Source organism: Colossoma macropomum, unplaced genomic scaffold (assembly GCF_904425465.1).
Source record: "Colossoma macropomum unplaced genomic scaffold, Colossoma_macropomum, whole genome shotgun sequence".
Classification (NCBI taxonomy): Eukaryota; Metazoa; Chordata; class Actinopteri; order Characiformes; family Serrasalmidae; genus Colossoma; species Colossoma macropomum.
In genome coordinates this window covers 16751205-16769456 of record NW_023494799.1, presented here as the reverse complement: position 1 = coordinate 16769456, position 18252 = coordinate 16751205, and the positions used below count along the sequence as shown (strand labels likewise).

General features: G+C 38.4%; 1 protein-coding gene across 1 annotated transcript in view; it reads left to right on the top strand.

The window, feature by feature from the left end:
- Positions 1-11933: 11933 nt before the first annotated feature.
- Positions 11934-18252, top strand: part of LOC118819423 (inactive N-acetylated-alpha-linked acidic dipeptidase-like protein 2) — a 321925-nt gene continuing 315606 nt past the window's right edge. The window contains exon 1 of the mRNA XM_036587209.1: positions 11934-12030. Within this exon, the coding sequence (XP_036443102.1) occupies positions 11988-12030 (43 nt within the window). The 5' untranslated portion in view covers positions 11934-11987. The remainder of the gene's footprint in view (positions 12031-18252) is intronic.

Here is an 18252-nt window from a genome sequence, read left to right as displayed (position 1 = left end):
AAAAAAAAGGGCCCTTGATAGTATAAAAGTAGGTTCAGTGACACAAATAGAAAGCTGCTATACCCCAGGGGGCTTCTGTGCGCTACCAGGAGAGATATGGCAGAGAGGTGCAACTCGATGAAGAATAATGTTTGTCATATTTGGAGTTGGAAATGCAACCCAGAGGGTTCAGATGACGCCTATGCTACTTCTGTTGTTAAAATACTCGTTCTCATTGTATTCTAGACAATTTGGATCTACAGGATGTTTGGTTCTTTTCATCACTGTTGAAAACGTTGTCAAAATGTTTTGTCCCAGTAATTTGATTTAATGATTGTTCCTTCTGACTGTATGTTCACACATCTTGTTTTTTTCCTTGATTTATTTTAAATCATTTACTATTCATGTTGTTTGCTGTTTTAATTTCTTAGTAAATGTGTCCTGTATCCTATTTCACTTATATTCCATTTGCTTAGTTTCCTTTTTCATTAACCAATAGGTACACTAATGCTTTCACTGCCAGATAGATAGAAGTAGTTTGATTTTAACCAAGTGTTGTTCACTTTGTTAAGAAATGCTAAAATTGTAATGAAGCCGCGACAAATAACATATTTAATGAAATGCTAATATTTAATGAAAGTCTAATGTTTTCTGATACTCTGTTATTTATTACTTTTTCAGCAGGGTGAATAGGGTGTGATCAGTCAACTTTTTACCAGGTACAGTTGAGTGGAAAAGTTTGCATCCCCTTACTCTGAAATCACAAAATGAGTACAACAAAAAAGTTATTTTAATGAACTCAACATATAATGAAAAATCATATTTCCCAAATGTCTCATTATCATCAAAAATGAGAAATATGGGCAACAAATTAAAAGGAAAATCATAGTGACAAATGAAATATATCAGTTCAAAAGTTTGCATCCCTTATGAAACACTGTCTGATATCTTGTATGCCCCTGCTTTGCTTTTAAAACCTGCTCCAACCTCTATGGGTATCCTTTGAGCAACTTTTGTATCCTCTCAGGTGTAATATTAGTCCATTCTTGCTGGCATATCTGTTCTAGTTCTACCAGATTGATGGTCTGTCTGTTGTGTACTGCTTTCTTCAAATCTATCCACAGATTTTCTACTATATTCTAGTCTGGAGACTGAGAAGGCTTTTTTAACCATACCTCAGTGGGCTTTGCTTTATGCTTTGGATCATTGTCTTGTTGCAGGATCCATTTACGCTTCATTTTTAGTTTTTTGACTGATGGGAGGAGATTTTGCTCTAAAATCATGTGATATTGGTCTGTGTTCCTTCTTCCTTCCACTTTCCGCAGAGCTCCACTCCCTGATGCAGACATACACCCCCAAAACATCAGTGATCTTCCACCATGTTTTACTGTGGGACTGATGTTCTTCAGCTCATAGGCACAGTTTTTTACCACACATACCTGTGTGAATTATGACCAAAAAGTTCAACTTTGGTCTCATCAGACCACATAATATTCTTCCAAAATTCATCTGCTTTGTCTTTAGTCTACTTCAGGCATGCTATCTCGTGTTGAGAAGTAAGCAATGGCTTCCTGCGTGCTTTTTTACCAAACAGTCCAGACTTCACTGTAGAGATGTGGACCTTCACTTCATTTGCCTCTAAGGACTTTTTTTTAAATCCCCTTCTGTTTGTTTTGCGTTCTTGCAGAGCTCTAAAACTATTTTCCCAGGAATTCGTTCAGTCATTTTTATTGGTCTTGGTAGGGTCTTCATGCGTCCACGCTTCTTCCATTTCTGTATTATGGTCTTCACGGTTGCTACTGGTATTCCAAAACACTTTGATACGTTTTTATATCCCTCTCCAGCTCTATGAGCAGGAATTGATTTTTAAAGCTCAGACATCTAATTTTACATATTTGAGTTAAATACTTAGAATGTTTATCAAAGGGGAGGCAAACGTTTTAGCTGTTCTAACATGGAAGATATGACATTAAAAGTTTTCAGACTAAAAGCACCTTTAAATGAGTATATAACATTATTTTGAATATTAATAGTGTAATAGAGATCAATGTTTGGATTATTTCCAGGTAATCTAAGGGGGATGCAAACTTTTGCACTCAGCTGTAAATCCTTAATGGGGGAGAGAGAGAGAAAGAGAGAGAGAGATGCACCATTTCACCTGCTGGCCCAGCTCTTTCATTTTTGATACGGCGGCTGCAGCACCTTCTAATTCCCAGAAGCACAGTTGAGAAAGTGTGCTTAGCGTGACCGCTCTACAAACCATACAGCAAGTTCAACATGTGATATGCACACCCTGAGGGCTTGCCCTGTCACATGGAACTTGAGTTACTGTTGGTGTCATCCTTGGGGTCTGAGAAATAGGGGGACACTACGACATCAAGCACTTAACTCACCAACTAGGTATAATCTCTTCATCCGGGAGAGTTCTGTTTTTCTGTTTTTTGAGTTTTTTGCTTTTACTTTTATGCAGGTACCTTAATTCAGTCTGTGTGATGTGGACATGGTGGAAGCAGCAAACTCTCACAGGAGCCATACGTTTTTCTTACCATGTTTTTCTTTTCCCTTCAATCAGCTGAAGCCCTAGAAAAACTAACTTTGTCCCTGTACCGTTTTAGGTACATTTTCTAATAAGACAAAGAATATGCAGTCATTAAGATAGACCAAGGCAAGTGCACTGTTGACTTTACATATCAGTGATATGTCCTGAAAGCAGAATGCCAGAAATTAGTAAGACCAAATGTCTTTAAAAGTGTTAGTAAATGTCTTGGAACATTGATTTGGACTGCCATCATATCAAAGATGATCATCAGAGTAATAAGTAACCAAAGGGGTGATGTACACCCACCCACTCTGTCTCCCTCCTGCTTCTTCTAGCTGCAGTGTCAATATACTAACATCATTAGCTTAATGGAAATGAAAAAATGAAAAACTCCAGTTCTGCTCTGAAGTAATGCATGGTGGGAAAATGTCTGATGGTGATAACTTGCTATGATAAACTGACAGAAATTAAGAAAAGTAAGTACTTGATACAGTAGAGATTGACTAGTTACATACAGGCATAAAGACTGGCAGTATAGAACATGCATTTTATTTATTGAAGTCTAGTATTCCTAAAAATTATAATGCAATATATAGCATATGTAATATGTATCTATTGTACACTCTCAGAAAAAAAGTACAGAACTGTCTCTGGGGCAGTACCCCTCTTGTCACTGGGGTGGTGCCCTCAAGGGTACATCTCAGTACCTTTAGTCAGGGAACATAATTGTACCATAATCCATTGAAATTATATTTCCTAAGTTGTATTGACTCCACACACCCCATCTCGTCTCCAGGCTTTTTATTTTATTGTTCTGTTTTAAAACATTAGATTATGAAAAGGTACAAATATGTACTTTTCACCTGGGAAAACACTTATTTAAGGTACTCAATTGGACTTCAAAACCACTGTTGTACCTTTGAGGGTACATTTACATTGTTTGTACCTTGATGAACGAAAAATGTACCTGCACAGAACCTTTATTTCTAACAGTGTATCGTGAAATTAACTCTTAAGTAGTTATGATTACATGCATCAAACATACTTAAGTAAGAGTATATGACTTAATAAAGTCAGTTCCATTATGTATAATAATATCTGTTTCTAAGATTATTGTGGACGCTAAGGTTGTAATGGACTATAACTACTTATAACACTTGATACAGCTTTATGCCAGGTCATTGCAGGCTTTAAGTGAGTTTTTTTCAAATAAAAAAAAAACGGTAACTGTAAACTGTAAGTAGGGTTTGTGTGACAGAGCTTTTTTAAAGCCTAATTGCTTTTGTACTTTTTCATTCTAAGCTATTTGTTCCTGCAGAAGTTTGTCCACAGCAGAAATATTGCTAAATATTTAGTTGCTCATTGTTTGGTAACATAGTCTGAGTACAAATTTGCATGGCAAAACATGTCAGCCCATGTTTAGCCTGTGATGTAATTTGTAAACTTTGTTGGAATGTTACTTGTTCATTAGAGTTATGTGTTCTTTCCTTGTTGTAAATTAGAGATTTTAGTGGGTTGGTGGGAAGACCACCCAGAAAGTGTCTGCAGCAAATTTTCTAAACCACTCTGAACAGTTTTTCTCTGCAGGGCTGCTGTCTGAGCCCAATACTATACTCTTCTAACTCAAATGCAATTAGATTTTTCCCACACATCTACACTCTTCATACCAGCTTAATATAAAAATGTAAAAACATCTGGAATTGGAGACTAGAACATTTTGATGAATCGACTTCAATTCTAATTGGACTTGCTGTTTCAGTTATTCAGCCCTTAATTTGGAAAAATGAACAAGAAGCAAAAGAACACAGAGATCTTAGCTAGATGAGTCGTCTTCACTGTTAAGTAATAATTAACTTAGTGAGTTAAATAGAACTCATTATTTTGAACCAATTAGGTATTACAATTAGGTATTACAGTAGTTTTAGGGATTAATTAGGGATGTCTGGATTCTATCTAGGGGATCAGGATCAGAGCTGATCCTGGCATATTTAAATTGATCAAGTATCTGCCATGTTAAGCCTGATTCACATCTGATCTTTTTTTTAGTGGCACTATAAATGGACATTGTCTGCAACCTTGGAAACTTGCAATAGCTGCAGTGTCAGTGTTTGTAAAATTAAGGACATGTTAATATGACTGCACAAATGTTACACTTCGTATCTTTTTTTCTGCAGCATGCCGAGAGCAGCATGCCACCAGAAGCGTGTACAAGCGTGCACTCCTGCCACGGTTTCACTCGCAAGACACGGCTGTTTAAAATTAATCTTGGCTTTTGATGTAAAAAGAAAAAAAAGCAGCAACAGCAAGTTCAAAACAGAGAGGAAGGAGCAGCCTACTGTGTGCATGTACAGCAATGTGAAATTGTAGCATTTTCATAACACTTAAAAATAGTTCTAAATTTCAGTAGTTTAAAAAAAGAGATGAATTCAGGGTGTATGTAATTGATTTTAGTGCAGAATTTGAAAGTGACTGGTAGGTCAGTTAAATTGGATTATAGACCTCTGAGGTTGTGTTCCTTTAGTGGGCGTGATGCCCATATTAGGAACCCCAGGTCTAAGCTGGTATTGCCTATGGGAAAAATGAATGATGTTTTAAAAAACCCAGCCACCCTGTGGGAAACAGAATGGTTCCAAACCAGTTATATTTTGCCACAGAATGTCACTGAATCCTCTGGATTACAAACTCGTTTATCAGTTGAAATACCTACACCGATCAGGCGTAACATTATGACCACCTCCTTGTTTCTACAGTCATTGTCCATTTTATCAGCTCCACTTACTATATAGATGCACTTTGTAGTTCTACAATTACAGACTGTAGTCCATCTGTTCCTCTGCATACTTTGTTAGCCCCTTTTACCCTGTTCTTCAGTGGTCAGGACCCCCATGGACCCTCACAGAGCAGGTACTATTTGGGTGGTGGATCATTCTCAGCACTGCAGTTACACTGATGTGGTGGTGTGTTAGTGTGTGTTGCACTGGTCTGAGTGGATCAGACACAGCAGTGCTGCAGGAGTTTTTAAACACCTCAGTGTCACTGCTGGACTGAGTATAGTCCACCAACCAAAAACATCCAGCCAACAGCCTCCTGTGGGCAGCGTCCTGTGACCACTGATGAAGGGACTAGAGAATGACCAACACAAACTGTGCAGTAACAGATGAACTATCATCTCTGACTTTACATCTACAACGTGGACTGACAAGGTAAGAGTGTCTAATGGAATGGACAATGAGTGGACACAGTGTTTAAAACCTCCAGCAGCACTGCTGTCTGATCCACTCGTACCAGCACAACACACACTAACACACCACCACCACCATTTATTGTTCCCAAAGAAAAAATTATTAAAGCATTAATCTGCTGCCTTGCATTTTTATCTTAAACTGTGTGGCTGTGTTATCTATGAAAACAAAAAGATCAGATCAGTGAAGCAACACTCAACAATAAAGTGGGGCAAAAACTGGATTGAGACATCCCTTCTTATAACACTTAGCTATATTGATTAAAAAGAAAGGTAGTTTGTTATATATCTGGCTGTATAATAGAACTTTTTGATTTCAAAAATGAAAAATATCATGATACTTTAAGAAGGTTTCATGATGCACAACATGATATGATATGTATTTTGTCTGACATCTGACAAGCTGGAACATCTGACAAGTAAATCTACATTTAAAAATACTATAAATACAATGACCAATTAAGATACTGTGCTGCACAAAATCCAATTAAACAAGACCAATCATGCCAATCATTGTAGTCAAAGTTTTTAAATACTGATGATATCCACAATATGCTCAGAAAAGCATGTTGTGACATATTTGTGAAAATTTATCGTGATAATGAAAAATATTGTCATATTACCCAGCTCTACTATATGATGCTGAATATGTAGTATATAACACTGATTTAGCTAGCCATAGCTAACTCATACTTTTTAAAGTAACTAATTTAAAGACACCTTGTAAAATATTGTTTTTTACACCTAGTGAATATGTTAGTTTGACTCCTTTTAAATATGCCTAAAATCCCATTTAATCCCTTGCTCTTTTAACTTGGTAATTAGTATGTTAATATTTTTTAATCTTTAATGAAAATAATGATCTTTTGTTTTGTGGTTCAAGGATTAAAACTGGGGTCTGCTCTTCCTGCATAACTCTTTCAGAATTAGTGCAAGTTTATTAGTGCCCCCTACTGTGGCTTTTTGCATATTGTTTGTTGTTTGCTAAGTCAAGCATACCTGGCTAATTAGGTCAGGCCTTGGCTAAATAGGGGGTACTCTCACTGTGTAGCACTCCTGTTGTATGCTTGTTTGCTTTGATTTTTTTTTTCAGCAGCTTGTAGAGATTACAGTCTTGGTAACGAATGCTGTCAGAATACAAGAGGGGGAAAATGTTGAGAAGCACAGACAAAGAGCTGTCTTCATATTATACGTACAGGGAAGTTTTGTTGGTGCCTGCTATAATCTGAGCCTCTGTGTGAAATGGGATGAAGGAGAAAAGATTCTTGCCCCCACCCCCCTCCCCTCTTTTTGTGTGGCAAGCTCTTAATTATAATTACTAGGCTTTGGTGGATCTTCTTGTTGTGCTCTTTTCAGTGTAATACAAATGCTGGCAGTGGCAAGACTCTCAGCCTCTTAGCGTCTATTGATTGCTTTTCAATGAGTTTGTGTTATACAATGGAAGCGGGCGGGAGGCTGGGGGTGCAGGCAGATGACATTATTATCAGGTGCATCTCAACATTAAGAAGCAACCAGTGGGCCAGTGCCAAGACCCTGTCACTTAGAAAGTGCTGGCAGTAACTGGAGACCACTACAGCATCTCCTATTCAGTCAGCCTCAAGATTCCCATCAGGGGTTCTGAACAATGGTCCTGCAACAGTAATCTAGACACACACACGTACAAGCACACACACAGTCCAGCCACCTGTTATTGAGTCTTCACCATAACAAAATTAGAAGGTGGTTATTTTGGCTACGTTCAGACTGCACGTAAAAAAGTGGCTCAGATCCATTTTACTGCCCAAATCTGATTTTGCTGTATAGTTGTTCAGGTTATGTTTTAATGTGGTCTATATCTTACATTGGTTTGATCAGATTATGCACCTGAACTGCGCGGCTTGTGCAAAAGAACACTGATCCATTTGGTGTGCTCATCCAACAAACACAGCTGTCCTCAATATTTCTTTAAAAACTCTAAGATGAGCTGCGCCAACTGCTACTTCAAACTGAACAAACAACAGACTGCAGAGTGGATCATATACAGCAGTGTTACTGGAGTTTATTAACAACTCTGTGTCACTGCTGAGTTGAGAGTAGACCACCAACCAAAAATATCCAGATAAAACACATTAACATGTATTAGGGCTGCAACTATTGAATTATTATTTTGTGCTTTTTATAATTTCTATTTTCTATTTATTTATTTTACTTTTTAATAATACTGTACTACATATAATACTACAAGGTAATGGAAAACCATCACTGATTATTTTCAGTGAAAGCTGAATTTAAATATTAAAATGGGGATCCTTTCTAATCTGGCAGCCCTGAACAGGTTGCTGGCTCTGTTTGAAGAAACCATTGTCTTAAAAATGAAAACAACTTTTTGGTCAAAGCTTTGTCAGTAAACGAGGGAGTGTTGAGGTTTTCAAGCCACTCAAAACCACTGTGTGCCAGAGTATGCGTTAAACTCAGCCACGGTGTAGTCTGAATAATTTCACCACAAACTTAGGCAGCTAGTTCGCCTACACGCTCTTATTTATTCCAGGTTATACATGCAACTGAAGTCATGCTAGCTAGCATTGTGGAGCAGAAATAAACGTATTTGGACTGCACCTGGAGTTCAGACTGATACTGTTGCTGCAAACTGTGAGTTTTGCAAGCTGGGCCTAATTACAATCTCCAGTCTGCTGCTGGTGATAAGCTAGCATTTAGCTTGATAAACAAACAAGTACCTGGGTTCACAGTGATAGTGACAGGTCAGGTATTTGAATATTCAACAAATTTATCAAATATTTGTTGCAATTCTCATATGTATACACTCATTAAGCACTTTATTAGGAACACCTTCTTGTATTTACACTCATCCATTTTATCAGCTCCACCTACCATAAAGGAGCACATTGTAGTTCTACAATTACAGACTGTAGTTCATCTGTTTCTCAGCGTACTTTGTTAGCCCCCTTTTACCCTGTTCTTCAATGATCGGGAACCCCACAGGACCACCACAGAGGAGGTATTATGTGGGTGGTGGATCATTCACAGCACAACTGCAGTGACACTGATGTGGTGGTGTGTTAGTGTCTGTTGTGCTGGTACGAGTGGATGTGACACAGCAGTGTTGCTGGCGTTTTTAAACACCTCACTGTCATTACTGGACTGAGAATCATCCACCGACCACAATTATCCAGTCACCAGCATCCTTTGGGCAGCGTTCTGTGATCACTGATGAAGGACTAGAGGATGACCAGCACAAACTGTGCAGCAGCAGATGAGCTATGACTTTACATCTAACGAGGTGGACCAACAAGGTAGATGTGTCTAGCAAAGTGAACAGTGATATATATGTATATGTATGTGTATAGGGCTGCAACAAATGTTTCAAAGTTAAAAATGTTTTTTTCCTTATCATGTAAAGTTACTTTTTCAGAGATAAGAGGTTTCGGTCCAACAAAGATATTTAGTATTCATTCTGACCACATATATTGTTCTTGTTTTTGCCAGTCCTCTAGGGTTTAGCTTTTTACACATTGATGAAACTGAGAGCTAAGACTTTGTCAATTCAGAACCTGTTAATAATGTGCCAGCACAGCCTTTCCGTATGACATATCTTCCAAATTTCCAGTGCAAGAATGAGCCACAGTCTGTTGGTGAAGTGGAGGCGGGAGAACAGGAGCAGCCGCTGCCATTGCCTGCTCATTAATGGAAAGCTGAGGAGACGAAGCGGCTCTCTTGGCCTTCTTGTTAAACCGTCCACGCTTGGCCGTTTATTTGCACGGCAAGCACATTTGCATTCGGTACATCAAAAGATGTCCATGTTGCTCTCAAATATACAGTCTAGACTCAGGAACTTGGTTTGAATACGGTCCTTATTTCTGCTGCACCCTAATCAGCTACACATATGGACTGGACCACATAACCATCTTTGCAATTCACATTTCTGGGTTTGCCTTTGGCCGTGCAAAGAATATCCAGGGGGGGTTTTCATGATTTACTAGAGCACAAAGCCATGAAAGATTTATTTAAATCTGAGCTGTGGGAAGCTTAAACAGAGTGCTTTAGCTGTTTAGGTAATTTATGGCATATAGATAAGCCGTAGTACCATAGTATCTAACGCTGACTATTGATTAGTTTCCGCATGACACTAGTATTCTTATAATATGCACAGCCTATCACAAGATACACATTAAAACAGCACATACCCATGGTAGGCCTTATCTGTGTCATAATTCAACTGAACATCTGAAGTGAGCATAGCGAAAGCTCAGTCATAAGGGTCTGTAACAAAATAGCCTATTTAGATTGATTATTCAAAACGTTCTAAGGGTATGGTGTGTGTTTTGCATCTGCAAGTATATTGATACAATTTATTGAAATGTGTTTCAATGCTATAATATTTTATTTTTAAACAGGACCATCAAGTTGACCACCCAGACAAGTGACGCAACCACACAACCACAATGTCAAGTGGTGCAACCACACATTAATAAAAAAATATTATATTGTTGTTTATCACTACTTAAAATGTGTTTAAACTAGTCTTTGTACTTGGACACACCAAGAACTCTGAAGTGCACACAAACATTCAAATAAACATTATTATAAAACAATTCATGTTCCTGCCCACTCTGTCTTAAAAGCATCTCAGTATAAAGTCCTCTTCTCGGTTGTAACGTGTGACATTTGAGGAAATCAGATTTTACAGACAAAAGTTTTTCAATAGGTCGAATTCTTTTGAAGCTGCCTGTTTTGTGACGGGTTATGATTTTAAAGGCCTCAAACACAAATTATGCCAAACTACTTAATTTAGAATAATATGTGACTAAATTACTCTGACATATTTTAACCTTTGAGAGGCATAATTGCCTAAAAGTTCTGCTACTAGTTTTTAAGGCTCTAAATGACCTTAAAGCACCTGCTTACATCACAGAGTGTCTGTCTGTTTATGTTCCAGCACGTGATCTTAGATCTGCAGATAGTGGCCTTCTACAAATACCTTCTGTGAAATACAGAAAACATGGAGAGGCCTTGTTCACTTGTTTTGCTTCTAAACTGTGGAGCTCAATTCACCTTTTATTTGATAGTCAAGCTCAGTGCTCACTTTTAAGAAGCATCTAAAAACTTATCTCTTTAACTTAGCATTTCATTAAAACTCTATGTCTCATGGTATTTATCTTTTCATTTGATCTGTGTCATTTTCTTATGGTTCTAAATTAATACTTATAATTTCTTGTATAACTGCTTTACCACCTGTCTGTAAAGCACTTTGAGCTGCCACCAGCATGAAAAGTGCTGTATAAATAAAAATTATTATTATTTGAAATTATTATATTAAAATGAATGTTATTTTGATGCACTGAATGCATTCACACATTCTGTAGGACAATGTGGTACATGACTTGTATTTATTAAGTCATATAATAGGAAATTAATAGACTTGGACACAAAGTGCATGTCATGCCGTTGACCTATAAATGAATCTTTCAGGGCTTTGTGCTTATGTATATGTATGCATGTGCACGTTAAAGTGAGTTATTCACATAGATCTTGTTTTTGCGTGTTATTTGTACAGCAGTATTGCATCCGTTTGCCCAGAGCAGGCAAAGGGAATTTAGCAATTTCCAGTTCACTCAGCTTATTTTGGGAAAACATCTTATAATTGTTTTTTGCTATTTCAGCAATAATTTTATGCAGTTTGAAAGAAAAACATATAATTACTTCAGTTGGTCATACCACTGGGACATTCTCAGTATAAGCTGCATAAGCTATGTTGTCTCTGTTGTCCTGTGTGCTTACAAGGCAAAGATAATGTTCGAAAAGATCTGCCGTTCCCTGCGGTGGGAAAATGGTGTGGTATATAATAGCATTTTATGTAAAATTATGCTTTAAAAAGCTGTAATTGGCTCATAGAAAAAATAAGGCATTGGAAGAAAAATACTCAAGGTGACTTTGAAGAAGGCTTTTTATGGCTTATGCGTTATTTTCTAACGTATGCATCTGGTTTCAACAGGTGCACGTGAAGTGCAGTGGGGAGGAGGAAGTGGTGTCGATCAATAGCAGAACAGGTTAGATGAGTACAGGTGAGGCAGGAAGCAGCTCATGCTAATTTCTCGGCTTCAGAGAAAAAATACCCTTCAGTGTTTTGTCTGAAAAGGGAAAGAAGTCGCTACATGGGAACCTATTAGACCACCAATTCTCCTGTCAGCTGAATCAGAGAGAAGGAGGGAGAGAGGGGAGAGAGAGTGTACAATGGGGGACACACAAGGACTTCATCCCACCTCAGTGCTGGAAGGTAAACGTTTATGTTACTGCACTTTTTTTCTTTGTAATGATCCCCGTGCTTCGCTTTCTCAGTGCCGTGTTGGAACCGGGAGTTGTGCAGGTGCAACAGGCTCCTGTTCAGAGCAGGTCTGTGCGCAAGACTCACGCAGAGTGCCGTCTGTTTAAATGGCTTTAGCAGGGCAGCCTCCTGCGCTGTCTTAAATAATGTTCATTAGGTTAGACAGGGGGATGACACTAGTTGGGGAGCTGCTGTATTTCACTTTATGTTTTGCAAACAGCTTTGTATTTAATCACAACATTCACAGCATTGCTCTGCACATGCACTTCACTCTGTATGTATTTTCTTTTGTACATGAAACTTTTTATTTTATTTTATTTATATATATATATACACACTAGCAATCAAAAGTTTGGAATCATAAACAGTGCAATCATTACACAGTGTAGATTGAAAGGCATCAGAAGATGTTTTATTTAATGTTCAGTGTCATTTTTTGGGATGCCAAAAAGTTATTAAATGATAAATATTATGATTATTTGCTTATAGCTACCTGCCTGAGATTATCATGTTTTAAATATGAGGTGTTAAAGATGTTAATTTTATAAGAACTTCATTCTCAATGTTATACTTTCTCATACATTAAAGAATTTTGTGAAGTTTATCTTTAAGGACACATTGAAAGTTTCTCCTTTCTTCATAGCCATTTATCTGCCATAGATACAAGTTTTTTTGATACTAAACTTTTGACCACTAGTACATATTTTCTTCTATCATATATTCTGTTTAATTACCTGTTTGTTTCAATGTGAGCTTCTGCCAAGACAAATTTAATTGTAAGTGGTCAGTTATTGATTCTGATTCTTATTGGCTTAGAAGCTCTAGATTGAAAACCTTGTAGATTACATTCCATTGTTGTTTGAGGAAAACAATCTCTTGACATTTACTGATGTTCTGCGAGTGCTTCATAAGTGCCCCTCTGTTGCGTCAATGTGTTGCACACGCTTGCTGAGCATATTTCTGTAGCAACATGTGGGGGCAGGCATTTCTGAGATAGTACTGGCCAACATGAAGAATATGCAAACCAGCACTTTTACTTACAACTTAAATGTAAATTGATTTGTGTGTGAATGAGAGATTGTGTGTGTATGTGGGGTCATCAGTTTCTGGAATGTGTACACACACAAAGTTAAACAGTTGAAGCCTATTGTTGGGGTGTTGGCCCCAGTGTGAATATCTAAATGAGTAACAGAGTTGCTCTGTGGACTTGCAGTCATGCAGGCCTGTGCTACTTGAGGTGTTCTGTCATCACGCCGCTGTGTGGAGGTGTGTGTACAGTAAGCCGTTCTTTATTGCATCGCTCTTGCAGTTTGGCATTCCATCTAGGTAGCTCATTAATGCTAGAGGCTTAATCTCAGTGCTGGACAATAGAAGGAGAGGTGTGTGCGCATGTGTGTCTCCTGGCTCTGCTGTTTAAGACCCAGGTCACCTTGTCCACACTTGTTAGATTGACGAAACACACTGTGCTCTTTCTGCCTCGGCCCTACAGGTCAAAGGTGCAAACCTGATCAGTTTCAACAAGCATATTCACTTCTTCTTTCACTTTCTACTCCCACAGTACCTGACAGCGGATTATAGTGCCAACAGGCAAAGTGCCTACTTTTGCCTTCAAAAAAATACTTGGACCTCACATTGTCGATTCCACTAGTTTGCGACCCACCTATTTTGTTGGGTTGCATCCCTGATTTTGGGCTTGCTAATTTTGGCTTTCTGGTTAATGAGTAATTGCTGATTAATTACGGTCGATTATTGCCCAAAAAAAATTTGGCAAAATTTGAATCCTTCTTTGTAATAAGTACCTGATTGGATGCTGGCCCATTATGCCAGTATGGCATTGAAATGTATTTTTTTTTTTACTTGTTTTTACTTTTTACTAGTCTTACTTTTTTCCTTGTATTACTTTTTAATTAATAATAATTAAAAAATAAAATTAATCAAACAAAAAATTGCAATATTAAAACAGGTATTTCATAGATTGCTGCACTGCTGGTGCATGTTTTCCATTCCAACTTGTTTGCAAATCTCAGGAATATTGTGAAACATATTATATTGTAATGTTATATTTTTGACATATGGGCCACCTTTAGATTCAGCATATTTTTAATGTGTTAATCTCAATGCTAAGATCTTCAACCACTGTTTAGGCTATCAGTTTATTTTGAAGGTGAGAATTAAGAATTCAATTTAGCAGAATTTGGTACCATTATAAGTGTTGGAGCATGGCTGCCTTACCAGCGGGCAGTGAGCTGAAACCTGAGATGTAGTGCTTTTTGTAAGGCTTGTCAATGATAAGGAGGGAACTGCATTCCTCCCACTGTCTGAACAGACTTCTGCAGTTGAGTCAGTGGTGGAGAACTAATAACTCAGCCCTGCCCTTGTTTTTTCCTTTCAGTGTCTTCTGACACTTCTTCTGATCACATCATATCAGCATTCTCTCTCTCTCTCTCTCCCTCTCTCTCTCTCACTTTTCTCTTTTGAAATATGATCTTTTGAATTACAAAGGAGCACTGAGCCCATCGCCATGGCCTGGTATCTCAGCCCTGGTGGGCCGTCCATTGTTATCTGCCCTCGGAGCATTTGTTCATTATCATTGGCCATTGATAAGCCTAGCTCAGTGCTCCTTTGGATCACAATGGCAAACGGACACCTACCTCAGTGTAACACACTTCCTGTGCACCTGTTTCACCCTGTCAAGCAACTTAACACACAACAGAGAAGCCTGAACGTGCGGTGTTTGTAATTAGGAAGCAGAAAGTAATGTCCTTTGCTTTGAGCCTCTGTGTTTGCCTTAAAAAATATGCTACTTATGGGCTCAGTAGGTCGCCAACAGCCTTTCATGAGATCATGATAGAAATCTCAACCTGTCATATTCTCATTTTTATTTAGTCGTTCTTTCTCCCTTTTTATATATTCAGCTTAGTTTTCATTTCGCCGAGGTGCACTCATTTTCAGTCACACTCTTTGCCTCGTTCCTCTCGACGTGCCACTCTCTATTAGAGTTCACATTTGCTCTCTGCATGCATCTCGTCAGGCTCCTGCCAGCGCCTTTCTATGAGGCACGGCGACTCAGTTCACACTGTACTGCCTGACATCGCCTGCACCAGGCTGCCCCCGCCGATCAGGCCAGAAGGACGTGGCCCAATCATTCTGAACAGCAGATGGGGCAGGCGTATGGCCTGTCCCAAAGCTCACACTTGCTTTGTCTTACATAATTGCACACTTATGTGATGTATATCTAAATTTAGAAAAAGTGTGTGAACAAACACCTGTTAAGAAGGGTACAGATATGTGTCTAGTCAGTTTTTCCCCCAACATTTCCAAAACGACATGTTAGAATGCCACCAGCTCATTTAACTGTGGCATATATATTAATTTAATATATGTTTTAGGTGTTTTAGGTCTTATTGAAAACAACAAATGTGAACTTTGAGGTTGGCCATCTTGGTATTTTTTCAGTGAAACAAAGCGACTCACGTGTTGTTGTGTCCTATTGTGTTTGTCTATGGAGTTTGCCAAACTGCCACTGAACTTCCACAAACAAGCAAAGCCTCCACATGTCTGCGGTTGTTCGATTTCTCAGCAAGTATGTCATATTATTTGCTGAAGCCAGCCAAACGTCATCTCCACAAGAAGTATACTGAGGCCTTTAGCCTCATAAGCCAGACTATCATCAGAGAATGCAGTGGGTTTCATGGCTCAACATGATGAACGGCCACCAATTTTGATTGGAAGGGGACAATTAACAGATTTGCAAAGTGATCGACCCCAAAGTTTCATGAACAGACCTTCAGGAAACGTGCACAAGGTTGCTACTATACCATTTAAAAATAGGATTTTTTTTTTTTAATCCACCACCATGTCTGCTCATTGTTGTGTGCTAATGGTGTATAGACAATCCAGCTGTTTGCTACAGCTAACTAACTAGCATTTAATTTGAGAAACAAAACATTGTTTACTATCAGACTGGTAGGTACAGCAGTGCAGTTAGACAATAGGAGTATTATTGACAAAATTCAGATTGTTCCGGTCATCCTACAATACAAATCAGGGGGTCAGTGTATCTCTGTGGTCTGTGAGACTAGGGTAGCCTAAATCAAACTGTGTTCACTAATTTCATAGCTGCAGTATGAACTTTTCTTTACACTGTGTTGCTGTTAATCTCAATTCTTTGCACAGGGGCCTGCAGCCTTAGGCTTCACAACTGCCAGCTTGAGCACCTGCTTTATTTATGATATTCCTCCACCAGTCAGAGGGAAAAAATAATGTACCCCTACCCCCTCCCCCCCCTCGCTTTTTTTTGGAAGAGGGAAAAAACTCTCCATGGGTCTGTAATGGATTTGTCAAGTCTGTAATGGAGTTTGTCGACGGGAAAAAGAAAAGTTGCTAGGATGTGGAAGGGGGAAAGCAAACGGATATTTGAGCAGTGTGCGTATGAGCGCAGAGCTGTCCCTCGTCCATAAAAGAAACTCTAAGCTGCTTTTAGCCATCCGCTTTCTATTTTTTCTTTATTCCCTCTACGTGCTCACTATTTAAATATGTCAATTTAAATAGAGTCCATAATGTGCTGCATTATTTTTTTCTTCACAGCCTCTCAGATGGAGTTGGGTAGGGAAACCTCCAGCATTCTGTGACTCTCACGTTCTGTGACTCACAGGCCAACTCTGCACAAACTGTTTATGCCCAGTGCAGAGAGGTCATTTGCTGACTGTGGATGTCTGCATGTAGCTGCAAGATGTTTTGGTGAATAGTCATTCAGATGTATGTGTTCAGTGATTCGACAGAAAGCAAGGAGCAGCTTGGACCTGTTCACTGTGTCTAAATAACAGGTCAAGGAGGGACTATTTCTGGCTCTGCTTCTTGCATTTTTGACCTGTGCTTAGTTGATTATCGCCCTTTTCACTCTCTGAGGCTATTGAGTTGAGGGTAGTAATTTTCCCTTCCCTTGTTGAGATGTGTTCATCAGCTGCACTTTATTTAATTTCACCTTCTTACTTGCAGTGACCCAGTTAACTGGTTGCCTTGAACCATGCCCACGTCTCTCACTCAAAAGTTGCTCAGGGTCACTTGACTCACAGATCTTTTGCATTAACAGAAGCTCTTCAAAGCTGTTTTGACTCTGTGTCGAATCTATGTGCATAATGTGTGATATGTTGCTTGCTAACATGGTCTGCACTAAATTAAGATGATTCTCACCAGCTGGATAATGCTACCTCGTAAGCTTTACCTAAGGACATTTTCAGGTTCTTATTGTTTGACTAGAGGCTGAATATAAACTTGTGACTTCTATATCTAGCACCTATCCTTTTCTCTGCTAGCCTAATTTCTGTCCTGCCACATACTAAAGCCTTAAAGACTAATCTTCAAAATAATCCCATAATTCTATACAAAGTTCTATACGCTGTGTCTTCAACCTGCAGGAAAAGAAGCCATTCATTCATTTACACTTTTGTTTGACCAAATGAATTACAGTGTCATATACATAGTTTGCATACATCAAATTTAAGTTAAGCTGCTAGTTTGATTTATAGGCTGATGGCAAATTAGATGTGGCCTGATTAGGCCCCAAGTAGCTAAAAAAACAAATTAAATAATGGAATAATAATATAATAATAACAATAATATATAATAATAATAATCCAAGCAAATAAAACAGCCTAGATTTTAATAATTTAATTTGCATGGTGTTGGAGTGTAGATATAGAGTATGTTACTGTTCTCCACCTTGCAGTGTCTGTAATGTGTCTTAGATTTTGTTTAAGCCTGTGAGCCAAGCTGGAAGATGGTTAAATGATGCTGTGCTTTGGACAAGTCCTTATATTTAATAGTCAAGATGAACTGATATAGAATGTCTCAGTCGATAATGAGAACCGATTGTCTGATTTTACTTTGTTGCATTTTATAAATTTACACTATAATCAATAGCCTATAAGAAGTGTATTGAGTAAGGCAATGTAATGGGCAGTAGCACAGGGCAGCGAGCCTAGGTTAAGATCAGCATAAATTCTGCAAGCTTACAATGAGTCATTTTTTTTTAATAATCTTGTTCTGTTTTGTTCCATATGGTTTGCATAGCTACTGTGCATGGCTGCATGTCACATTTCTACAGGTTGATGAGAAAAGCATCTAGTCGCAGTGAATGTAGGCACCCTCCCCACATGTTAAAACGCACTCCAT